General features: G+C 41.5%; 2 protein-coding genes across 4 annotated transcripts in view; one reads left to right on the top strand and one right to left on the bottom strand.

Moving 5' to 3' along the window:
* TMEM241 (transmembrane protein 241) overlaps positions 1-12,540 on the bottom strand; it is a 73,608-nt gene that overhangs the window by 58,352 nt on the left and 2,716 nt on the right. The window contains exon 2 of the mRNA XM_030505898.1: positions 319-389. Coding sequence (XP_030361758.1) covers positions 319-388 — 70 coding nt within the window. The 5' untranslated portion in view covers position 389. The remainder of the gene's footprint in view (positions 1-318; positions 390-12,540) is intronic.
* On the top strand, positions 1,615-12,389 carry RIOK3 (RIO kinase 3). Of its 3 annotated transcripts, none has more exons than XM_030505847.1 (13): positions 1,615-1,811; positions 2,880-3,001; positions 3,881-4,026; positions 4,155-4,259; positions 4,803-4,912; positions 5,524-5,667; positions 6,551-6,678; positions 7,713-7,901; positions 8,375-8,534; positions 9,539-9,619; positions 9,709-9,798; positions 10,216-10,323; positions 11,966-12,389. In XM_030505847.1, the coding sequence occupies exons 1-13, from the start codon at positions 1,755-1,757 to the stop codon at positions 12,065-12,067; spliced, it is 1,542 nt and encodes a 513-aa protein (XP_030361707.1). In that variant the 5' UTR covers positions 1,615-1,754; the 3' UTR covers positions 12,068-12,389. The 3 variants fall into 3 exon arrangements, with proteins under 3 accessions (XP_030361707.1, XP_030361716.1, XP_030361697.1); XM_030505856.1 differs by having other exon boundaries at positions 1,736-2,323; XM_030505837.1 differs by lacking the exon at positions 1,615-1,811 and adding an exon at positions 1,865-1,957.

Here is a 12,540-nt window from a genome sequence, read left to right as displayed (position 1 = left end):
TAACGCTGGAACAGACTGTCCTCGAAGATCATGTCTTACATCATTGCAGATTGTTAAGGACAAATCAGATGAACTTTGGCCAACAAAGCTGATTCTTGCATGCCTGCGTGCCAATGAGAGTGGCTTTTGCTGGGTCTGGCAGTGTGGGCTTTGCTAGGTGTGTAATAGGAATTTACTTTGAGAAGGCCGGGGGATGCTGCAGGGTCTGTGCAACCCCATAGCACCTCTCCTGCTCCTGCAGCCAGGCAGCTTTGCCAGGCTGGTCTGCTGGTTATCAACAGTGGCTGTGATGGCACATTTGTCTGTGTTTGCAGATACCTCTAATAGCTGGTGGTGAGCCAGGCCTGAGGAGGTTTCTAGGCATCACTTCCTTCCTCTTGGGGAACATCCTCAAGCAGATGTGAAATGGTTATTTTATTGTAGCAAAACACCATCCTGTCACCCCTGTCCTGGAAATAGAATCATAGAATCACAGAATGGTTTGGGTTGGAAGGGACCTTAAAGCTCATCTAGTTCCAACCCCCTGCCACAGGCAGGGACACCTCACGCTAGACCAGGTTGCTCAAAGTCCCATCCAGCCTGGCCTTGAACACTGCCCGGGATGGGGCAGCCACAGCTTCTCTGGGCAACCTGTGCCAGTGTCTCACCACCCTCACAGTGAAGAGTTTTTTTCCTAATATCTAATCTGAATCTTCCCTTTTTCAGTTTAAAGCTACTCCCCCTTGCCTTGTCACTACATGCCCTTGTAAAAAGTCCCTCTCCAGATTTCTTCAGGCCCCCTTTAGGCACTGGAAGCTGCTCGAAGGTCTCTGCGGAACCTTCTCTTCTCCAGGCTGAACAAGCCCAGCTCTCTCAGCCTGTTTTCATAGCAAAGCTGCTCCAGCCCTATGGTCATCTTCATGGCCTCCTCTGGGAGGAGGTTTCTCCTCTTGTGTTGGGAGACAAGCCTCTTGTGTTGGGAGCCCCAGAGCTGGATGCAGTACTGCAGGTGGGGTCTCATGAGAGTGGAGTAGAGGGGGAGAATCTCCTCCCTTGACCTGCAGGTGACACTCCTTTTGATGCAGCCCAGCATAGGTTTGGCTTTCTGGGCTGCGAGGGCATACTGACAGCTCACGTTGAGCTTCTCATCAACCAACACCCCCAAGTCCTTCTCAGCGCTGCTCTCAACCCATTCTCCGCCCAGCCCGTATTTGTGCGCGGGACTGCCCTAACCCAAGTGCAGGACCTTGCACCTGGCACTTAGAGCGTTTTAGTCACAGTACTATTTTACAGATAAAAAGTAAGTACAAAATTGAGGTGTAACAGCTGTCAGATCACACAGGAAGTTATTTAATTTTCAATTTACTGTGCGCTATGGAATCAGGACCCAATTTATTCACTTATGGCTGGTTTTGTTGGGGTTTCTTCCCTTGTTTCCTTCCGCAGCTAAACGCGAACGTCGCGCTCTGAGCTGGCGCTGTTCGCCCCGCGGGCAGGTGCCGATGCCCTCGCTCCGGGGCGGGGGGCGCCGCCCCACCCCGCCGCTCCTCCCGCCGCCGGCACCGAGCGGTGCTCCGGCTCCCGCCGGTGACCCCGCAGCCGCCCCGCTGACATCACCGGAAAGGCGGGTGAGGCGCCGAGCCGCCGGCCAATGGGCAGCCTGACGGCAGGTGACGGGAAGAGGCAACGGGGGGGGAACCCGGAAGGTTTGGCATTCGGGGTGTCGCTGACGTACGGAGAGCTCGCTGCCGTGCCCCCCGCCCCTGCGTGCTCAGATGGACTCGGTCGGAGTTGCCGCCGACGCCGGGCCGGGCCCTGCCTGGCGGAGCAAGGTGAACGCCAGGCTTGGCCGGGCCGGGCTTGGCTGGGGTGGGGAGGGCGCAGGCCCGACTGGGCCGTAATGGTGGCGGCGGCCCGCGGGGCTACGTCCGGCACCTCACGTCCACCCGCGGCACCTCGACCCTGCGGGGCCGTAGAGGTGCGGCCGCCCGTGGCCTGGATTCTGGGAGGCGAACTGGGAGGACAAAGGCAGGCCGGGGCACTGGGCACCGTCTCTGGCCCGCGGCAGGGGGACGGCAGCCAGGTGGCTCCGGTTCGCGGCCGTGCTTCTCCCGCACGCCTCCCTTGGAGCCGGTGAGGCCCTGGGGAGGACGCGCAGCGGTGTTAGCAAAGCCAAGGCCGCAGTTATTTGGGAAACTGAGCGTTTGGCTCCACTGCCCAAGTGAGGAATGAGCCGCGCTGGACAAGATACGGCGTGGTTCGCTGCGGCTAGCGATTATCTCCTTGGTGGAGAGAGCTGCTGTTAGACCCCGATAAATGTGGTGCTTCTCGCCAAGCTCTGATGGTAAGCAGGGAATTGGATCCCAGTGAGTTTGGTTATGAAGGCGGTAGGGATTGAGTCACAACTTGGAGTCCTCATTCCGCAACCTCCACCTCTCCAAGCCAAGTTGTGTGTATGCTCCTGTGATTTTGAGGGGATGTTAATGATGGCTGTCCTTTTAGGGCTCCAGAAACGGGGGAAGGAGCTGTGCATGAGCCATTACTGTTGTGGTATTCCAAGAGAAGTTTTACATAGACTTTCTGTTTGTAAGCAAACTTTATGGAAAGGCTTTGCTTCTGTCTTCAAAGGGTACTGACAGACTGACTTCCCCCCCACCCCACATTAGTAAGTGACCATGAACGTGCTTTCAATCACAGCTCTCCCTCTTGAGTTTATGGAAATACTCTTTCAGGTATTTTATGTACTTTAGTTCACCATACTTCCCTAAGTACCTGTAGCAGGTAAGCTCTTATAAGATTACATGAGCTTATTTTAGAGCCAGTGATAGCTAATTATCCTAATTATCCTGATTACTGTGTTGCCACTTGCTGACTTGAAGAAAATGTTTATTCATTCACAGTGTCCGTGGGGAGCCCCTAACACAACATCAATATCATGTTCCCTTGCTGATGTAATGAGTGAACAGCTGGCAAAAGAGCTGCAGCTGGAAGAAGAAAATGCTGCTTTTCCTGAAGTGGTTGCGTAAGTTTTAAGTCCTGGATTAGTGATTCCCCTAGTTATGAAGCCATCTTCTATCTCTTGTGCTTTCTCCTACCACATGCTTAACGTGTTGTGATATAGTAAATTCTTTGCATGTTATCTCTTAACTCTGTTTCTTTATGTCTTCTTCAGTGAAGATGGCTTCCCCAGTTAAAACTCTTCCTTAGATTTTCTTCTCTGTCACACTGCCTTCTTCCCTCATGTTTTCTTTGCATTGTTTTGGGTGCTTTATGCCAGTCTCTGTAAGCTTCATTTTGAGAAATGTTGTCAGGAATGTTGTTGATTGAAGTTTTTTTTCTTCCATTTCAGAGACTTGTTAACAGTGTACGAAGTTATTTTGAGAACTGTCAGGTGCATCACCTGTATCCCCTAATACTTGAATGTTCTAAACACATAGGTCAAGAGCTTACTAGTTCTAAACTCATACATGTTTTGCTCGTGGTCTTTTCTGTGAAACAGAGCGAAGCAACACTTTGTTCTTTGTTTATTTTTAAATTTGCTTTTATATGTTTATTTGTAAAATATATACACACATATATATATACCTGTATGCCTTCTTTCTGTTTCATAAAGGGCATCTTAAAAATAGAGCCTAACACTTCTTACAGAATGGTAAACAACTAGAAGTTTAAGTTGTATTTGCATTGTAAGGGAGTAGCACAGAGAAATTAAGTCATGCTCTATTAATATTTAGTGTTGGCTTGGAGGGGAGCAGACAGTTGAGATCCATTAATTCCTGTGCAGCTCTGCATGAAGTCTTTGGTATGAAAATGGTATAAATGGTCTTTGATGAAATGGTATAAAGCAGTGTTTCTGTTTAGATTATTGTAACTTTTAAAAATTCTGCTTAATTTTTCATAGTGTTGCTGAAGGACCGTTTATTACAGGAGAAAATACTGACACTTCTAGTGACCTAATGCTAGCCCAGATGCTGCAGATGGAATTTGACAGGGAATATGATGCACAGCTTCGGCGTGAAGAGAAGAAGATCAATGGAGATAGCAAAGGTACCCTCATTAGAAGAAATATTTTTGCTTTGGAGATATTCTTGGCATTCTGCTTAAGTTGACAGAGCTGTGAGAAAGTAGCAAACCTCTGGTAATCATGGGCATGCTTATTTCTTCTGTTTCTCAAGTCTCCATATCCTTTGAAAACTATCGGAAGGTGCATCCCTATGACAGTGATAGCTCGGAGGATGAGGTCGATTGGCAGGATACCCGTCATGATCCTTATAGAGCAGGTACGTGGCAGTTTTTAACACCATGATTTCTTTGGTTAATAGACCTAAGAATATGACATAATTAAATTCATTTTTTTTGAATGTAAGGAAACATTCCAGTTTCATGTAAAATCAGGTCACCTAATTGGGAGGTGTTATGCAGGAAGTTAGGCAGGTAACTTCAGGCTTCTATCTGCCAGTATATTGGCTTCGGTAGCTGAATCTGGCAAAACAACTATTGCACATGGCAAGTACTGCTGGGATATACATATCTGTCATGTACATTTGGCTGGGGTATCTGCACATGATATTGGATATTCCTGTCTTTAACACACCAAAACTGTGTCTGACACCCCAGAGAAGACAGAAGTAAGTCATTACATAGCAGAAGAAGCTGTCATGTTTAGGATAAGAGAAGACTGCATTAAGATCATAAAATTGAAGTCTTTCATTCCATTTAATAAATAAAATTGTTACTTTTGTGGGCATTGTGGAACCTTTATGAGCATTGGTTAATGTTTTTTTTACATGAAAAGTTTGATGTATTTGTCTCCCTGCTGCCAGATAAACCTACTACTACACCTAGAAGGGGCTTCATAGGAAAAGGAAAAGATATTACTACTAAACATGATGAAGTGGTATGTGGAAGAAAGAATACTGCTCGCATGGAAAATGTAAGCAAAAACTTGGGGAAACTTACTTTGTGTGTGAAACTGGAATGCTGTAATTCAACCAAAGAACTAATGCTTGGATTAGTTATTCAAATATGCAGTTTGAGTTGTGCAGGAGTTTTGCTTAATAATAGTTTGTAAATGACCATGATTCAAGAACTTGCACAGAACTGTTTTGGCAAAACAAAATTATCAGCAAGTTTGGTATTGGCAAATAAAACACTGAGGCTATTTTTGAAAAGTGTAACTGTTGTGTTACTTAAGTTTTATGCTTTTTAAAATTCGTTTTGCCTGATGAGCCAAGTAACTCATTTTCAGCCATTGTTCAACTTGCAGCTTTTCAGTCATAGTACAAACCTTCTGTTTTCTTTAATGTAACTGGTGCAACTTCTGCAAATAAGGAAATGCTGCAAGTGCTATTTTTACAAGGATGTTAGGTAATCTCATATCAATTTAGGCAGAACTTCAAGTTCTGAGTTTAGAGCAGTACAGTTTTTAATGTAGTGACAGCATTACACAAAGTGGGTTTCACATGGGTCCTAATCTACCCTAGGTTCTTTTTCCAAATTAAAACGAGAAATTTCTGCTTAAATTTCTATTATTTCTACTTGTAGTTTGCCCCTGAATTCCAAGTTGGGGATGGAATTGGGATGGACTTAAAGCTGTCAAATCAAGTCTTCAATGCCTTAAAGCAACATGCGTACTCTGAGGAGCGTCGAAGTGCCAGACTCCATGAGAAGAAGGAGCATTCCACTGCTGTATGTTTTTAATCAAGTCTCTCTCTATACTTTTTATCTGGTGTAATAGCTGAACACAGTTTGAGTAATTTCTTGAAACATTCCACTTTTAGTAAAACAGTTAAACATTACTGGAGGAGATGGATTACTCAGCTCCTGCTAGAAAAAGGCTGGCTGTATCTAAGCTGCATTACTGTGAGAACCAGATCAAAATAAGAGCAAGCTGCTTCCATTTTTTTCCCTCTTTGTTTTTCTAAACTTGTCTTTTAATAGCTACAATGAATAAACTGCCTAGATATTGTTTATAGAAACCATCCAGAGGCTAATCCTCTGCAGCTGAAGCATGTGGATCCAAATATCTGTCGTCTTAGCAAGTTTCAGGAAGATGAGGTGTCCAAATAAACCCTGACTTAATTTAGGAAGTCAGTTGATGTGCTTTATGGGTGAGTTTAGAGCAGGGCCTCTGGTAATGCCTGCTGTGGACTTTAAATTTGGGTGTTTTGCTTTATTGTTTCTGATATATAAGGAGTAGAATATTTGGGATATTTTGATTCAAGATTTGTAAAGACTTCTTGAAAACACTTTAGAAAGTGCTCTGGAGCTACAGTCTGTACTTTACGTCAAACTGCTAAAATACTGTATGTGGTACGCAGCTGATAAGGTACCTGAGAGTACTAAATGTTAAGATGACAGTGCTGGAGCAGTTTGGCTTTGTTTCACCTGCTTGGTTTGGTTTTGTTGCGGTTTGTTTGTTTGGGTTTTTTCCCTCTCTATCAATTGAGAGAATGCTCTTAATACATTGTTCTTTCCACCTAGTCAAACACTTGCAGTATATAAATACTCTAAACCCACTGTAAAGCAAAGAACTATTTTAATGAATAGAGTATTCATTTCTTTTCTGTAGGAGAAAGCAGTGGATCCTAAAACACGTTTACTTATGTACAAGATGATCAATTCTGGGATGCTGGAGACCATCACAGGCTGCATCAGCACAGGAAAAGAATCTGTTGTTTTTCATGCATATGGAGGAGAGTAAGTATATTGTTTGTTACTGATAGTAGGTGTAAGTACCAGAGATGGTTTTAAAAGAAGAAACCACAAAAATACTTAAAGTTTGTATTAATGTACTTGCAAATAATAATATAAAAATCTGAAAACCAAATGCTACCAACTGTAAAGTAAAAAAATTCCCACTTCCCTCTTTGGAGACCATTTAATAAACAGGGACAAATCCACTGTAAGTTTCTGTGGAAAAATATGCACTGCTTTTATAAGAAAGAAATCTTGAGGTTCTGAGGAACTCTTTCTACTGAGCTGCCCCAGGCTACAGAGCTGTCATGATCATCTTAGGCTGCCTGAGCATTGTCTTGTCATGCAGACTGCTGAATGCAGACTGCTGAATTATGAGCTCCATCTGTGCAGTTCAGTGGAGGTGCTGTTTTTACTTTTGGGTTACCTTGAGAATAGTGTTGGGATGCTGTTCATTTGCAAGTCATGCAAGAGTCCTGTTTTAAAGGCTGCCATGCTGGAAGGACTGTGGTATGTTGGTAGTGAATGCAGTGCATTTAACTCACTTCAAACTGTTTCAGAAAGAACTAATAAACCCCAAATACAGGTTATCTAGGGATGTCGAGAGAGGGGTAAGTTGGGGGTGGGGAGAAAAGATGCACCATGTCTTTGTGGTGCTTAACAAAACATTGTGATCCTACCATTATTTTTCTAATGCAAAAATTTTTTCACTTGTAATTACTTGAAGCAAGTGTATCCATTAATAGAGCTGTTATTAGCTATGACATTTAAGTAAAGTATTAACAGATTAGGAGACGGAACTTATTTGGTAAGCAACATATAATCTAAATGTCAAAACCCAAATGTGTATATAAGCTTAACTGTAGAACTCTTATAAACTTAACTAGAATTAGCTTCCAAATTTGATAGAAAAGCAAATCTTATATTAAATATTGCTTTATCTTGGAATATTTCAAAAAATAAGAAAACAAACCTATGCATTTGCTTGTGAAGATGTGAATAGTTAACTTTGTTATATATTGGACTTTTTCCATAAGAAGTGCAACTGAAGATAAAGTTATACCTCCAGAATGTGCCATCAAAGTGTTTAAAACAACTCTTAATGAATTCAAGAACCGTGACAAGTACATTAAGGATGACTACAGATTTAAAGACCGCTTTGGTAGATTGAATCCACGAAAGATTATTCGTATGTGGGCCGAGAAGGAAATGCATAACTTAACAAGGTAAGGAAAGAAAAAAGTGTAGTTGCCAAATACCTGTTGGGTTTCCCATTTTCTGTTTAAGGAAAATATGTCTGGAGAGAAGTTTTGATTTGATTTTAAGGCTAAATAATATACAACCACAGATGGAGTAAGCTGTTGGTTTCTCACAGTTTAGTGAATTGGCAGCATTTTCAGTAATTTCGTAGCAGAATTTACAAGCCCATGAAGTTAACAGGCTCTAGCTATAAAAATGATCTTCATTTTTTTTAGACCTGCTTGGGACTTTTAAGATCTGAATTTTCCTATGTGAAATACTGTGAAATATATAGATTTATTCAGGTTTCAGTTGGCCTACTTCAATGACTTTTTGACCCTGGATCAAGTTTTTCACTTGGCTCTCTAAGACTGAAAATGAGCAAGCAGGAACTAGAACTGTAGGGTTTGGGGGGTTTTGTATTGTTTTTCTTAATCAGTATCAATTTTCTGATCCACAGAATGCAAAATGCAGGAATTCCTTGTCCTAAAGTGGTTCTCCTTAAGAAACACGTCTTGGTTATGTCTTTCATTGGCCAGGATCAAGTCCCAGCTCCTAAACTAAAGGATGTAACACTTAGTAGTGAAGATATGAAAAAGGCCTACCATCAGATTCTTAATGTAAGACAATGCTGATTTCTCCTCCAGTTCTGGATTGTGTTTTCTTTTAGGGGAATAACTTAAAGGACAAATCAGCATTTATTTATTTTTCAGGATGCTTGCACCACTTCCAAGATATGGAGTCCAAAGGCTTATTTTGCTGCTGTTTAATGTGTGACTCAAAATAAATAAGAAATTATGCCCCTAAACCAAATAAATTTAATCTTAATCCCAGTGGAAAATGTGCTGGAACTTGATGACAAACAGATATTTAGCAGCAGAAGAATTATGAGCAATAGTCCTCCTTTTATGGAAGCAATATGTGGTTTAGGAGGTTTTCTGGAGTCTGTCTGGGCATACCAAGTACTTTATTCACAATGCTTAAGCACTCTCCAGTGGATAGCCCCTTCCTCACCCCGTTTTTTAGCAAATCTAGAAATCAGAGAATGAATCAGAATATTGTATGGTAGATACTTTAATTTCCTATTACATACTGTAATTGTTTCAAACATGTACTTGCTAACTGTCCACTCGCTATTACTTTATAGACCACACCAAACTGACCAAACAAACCAACCATCCATCCCAGCAGCTTGATAATACCAATGGTCTGTGGCTCAAATCTTGGGACCAGTAGAGCAACACGGCCATGTTTTAAGTGAATATGCATACTAAGTTAGGATTCAGTATCTAAAACTGTGAGACTTCTTTCCTATGTGATAGGGATGAGAATAACAGGTGTATTTAGAAAACGTGTTTATCTGTTTCATGCATATGGACTGGTTGGCAGAGCTGACATGAGTTGATCAGGCTGATTGTTCTGACTTGCCAAAGCTAAGCTCAGTGATAAAAGCTTAGTTTGCTGGCAGTTTACCAAATCTGCAATTCCCTATATGGAACTTTACTGAAGACTTAGAGGAAAAAAACCCAAGGTGTAAATTGGGTGGGTGATTGAGGAAATAGTCATGCAAATGATACTTATTTGGAGTACAGCATACTTAATTCATCAATTTGATTCCTTGCAGATGATGCAGCAGTTGTATAAGGAGTGCAACCTGGTCCATGCTGATCTGAGTGAATACAACATGCTTTGGCATGATGGGAAGGTGAGCTTATCCTTAATGTGGGAAGGAAAGGTTTCATCGAACGTGAAATGTTTAATTCCAAGTGAATTGCTATCTCTCTGTGACTACAGGTCTGGCTAATTGATGTCAGCCAGTCTGTGGAGCCAACCCATCCTCATGGACTTGAGTTTTTGTTCAGAGACTGCAGGAATGTTTCACAGGTAGGATCTCTTAATCTGACTGTCTTCTCTTATGCGGAATGTTTTCCAAGATAAAATCAATTCAGATCTAACTAATAAACAACCAATACCACTCCATTAAAAAATGGTCACCACCATATCTATCTATATATATATAAAAAAGATTACTCGCGTATTTTCTGCACTGATTGTTCTCTTCTCCAAAAGGAGAAAAAAGGGGTGCAAGAATGAAACGGTACCACTAGAACTTAAAACTTCTTTCAGTTATTTCTGTCTTTAGGTCAACAAAAGCAAAACTCTCATTTTATGGTTTTTTTTTTTTATTGTTGTTGGTTTTGTTTGTTTGTTTTTTTACATTTTTAGTGTAATTGTAACATGGGGAAGGAAATGAATGTTTTGTTCTGTGTAGTGTTTAATGTGTCTTCTTATATTGCCTAGTTCTTCCAGAAAGGAGGTGTGGCAGAAGTACTTAATGAGCGTGAACTCTTCAATGCTGTCTCAGGTTTAAATATTACAGCTGACAACGAAGTAGACTTCCAAGAAGAGGTATAGTTTTCTCTGTGTCTTAACATTTCAATTTGGTTAGCTCATAGCAGCTGTTCTAATACCTTAACCTTCCACATGTAGTTTGTATGATTAGTGCGTGTGCGAGTATAATTCCAGCAATCATTCTGCATCTCTCTTTCAAAATTTTATTATTTCAACCTAGTTCAAGTGTTTTCAGAAGATCAAATTGACGGACCTCTCCATGCCCTTTCCTGTTTCCCCTGCTCCAAAGTATAAAAGGCTTCATGTTGCATACAGTTGCTGCTTTCAGTGTTAAGGAAAATTTAGTGATCTCTTTCAGTTTAAAAGCTAGCTTTGATGTCTTCCCTTACATATGTTAAAGGCTGTGCAGAGAAAGGGAAGCTGGGTTAAAATAATAATTATTCTACTGCTTAGTTTTCATGGTTTAGATTTTAACTGAGTTGAATTCAAATTTTAGGCTAGCGTTTTGAATTTTCAAGTCTAGAATCATGCTAATATAAATATGGACTAGGAATCTTTGGTCACCTTTGGCTTTTAACTTTCAGATTTTGGCTGTGACTCATCAAGGCGTGTTTCCTGATATCAGATATTTATAAAAATAAGTCATCAAACATTCTGTATTTATTAATTAAAATAAGGGCAACATGGCAGTTCTGCTCAATTCCTAATGACAGTGTAGGTTCCAGCATGTAGTAGGTGGGAATCTGAAACTAGTTAACTCCTGGGGTAGGTCCTCAAAGTGAGGAAAAGATAAAGGGAACACAGTGTCACTGTTCTATAATCCTAATGTATCAGCGAAACCCAGTTTCCTCACTGACTATGCTGTGAGCACTGGGGTGTGGGGTGGGGTTTTTTTTGTTGTTGTTTTATGTTATCTTTTGTGCTTATAAGTTTTATGGGAAAGATTTACACTGCTGTTTATGTAAAGATGAATTTGAGCAGCCCAGCCTTAAACTTCAGACTTTGACTTTAGTTGTGAGTAACTAAAATTACTCCCCTGGAGTACAAGAGGAAGTAAACCAAACATAACAATCTGAAGATCAAAATAAGCTACTGTACTGTGTTACTTTGACTGTACAAAACATTGAAGTATAACTGCCTTCAGCTTTCAGCACTAAAAATTCTTAGAGTGGATTTGTAACCTTAGTATTACTTGGAATTTCTACAGCGCTGATGGATTGGCTGAGTTACAGTAGAGGTGTTCAGAATTGGAGAAACTCTGTACTTTGGGGAATACAGCTGACGTCTTAAGAATCATCCAGTCCTCCCTGCAACTCCTATCCCTGGCAGTGTTCAAAAGGCCAGGCTGGATGGGGCTTTGAGCAACCTGGTCTAGTGGAAGGTGTCCCTGCCCATGGCAGGGGGGTTGGAACTAGATGATCTTTAAGGTCCCTTCCAACCCAAACCATTCTATGATTCCATGATTTCAGTTACATAGCATGAGAAACTATAAAGGAGTGCTACTGATTTTACTAACTTGTTGAGAACAGATGTTTCCAGCTGTACTTCCAAAGTATGTTACATGTCACCAAGTCGTTGAAATAGCAATACTGTCTATACCTGATGAGTCAGCTCAAGCTACCTTTTAACACCATTTAGAACCATTCTGGTGCAGGCATGGTTTTATGATTTCAGCAAGGATTTATTTTTGGCTCTCTAGATTGAAGCTTTGGAGAAGATGAATGAAGATCACGTGCAGAATCATGGAAAGAAACTGTCGAGGTTTTCAAGCAGTGGAGACCCACCTATATATGATGAATAGCACTGAGTGTATAGCTGCTACTGTAACAAAACACAAGTTTACTGCTTCTATGTTGGTGCAGTGGTAAATGCCAACTACCCGTGTCGAGAGAGTGATTGCTTGCGAATGCCAAAATGGAAAACAGCAAGCGTACGGTGATGCCTCAGTGGTTTTCTTTTTTAACTTAGCCCACACGTCAGGCTGGCTCTGTGAGAATGGACTGTCACTACCTCTTCAGACGGTCTGACAACTTCACCAACTGCCCGGTTACATTAGACTAATGTAGCCGAGGCGGTCATATTTTGCATGATTGAGAGCTTACGTGCTTTAGTTAAAAAAAAACCCACCCCCCCGCCCTCCCCAAAAAAAAACAACCCCCCAAAAAAAGAAACCCAAAACTTTAAAAATCATCTAGATAGTCTAAAATATTTAGTGGGAAGGCACACTAGGAGAGTCCCTCTTTTCTTCCTGTTGCTACTTGTAAAACTAAAAGT

The sequence above is a fragment of the Strigops habroptila genome, chromosome 1, assembly GCF_004027225.2.
Source record: "Strigops habroptila isolate Jane chromosome 1, bStrHab1.2.pri, whole genome shotgun sequence".
Taxonomy (NCBI): Eukaryota; Metazoa; Chordata; class Aves; order Psittaciformes; family Psittacidae; genus Strigops; species Strigops habroptila.
The sequence above is the reverse complement of the archived record's forward strand: the minus strand, read 5'-3'. Positions and strand labels throughout refer to the sequence as shown.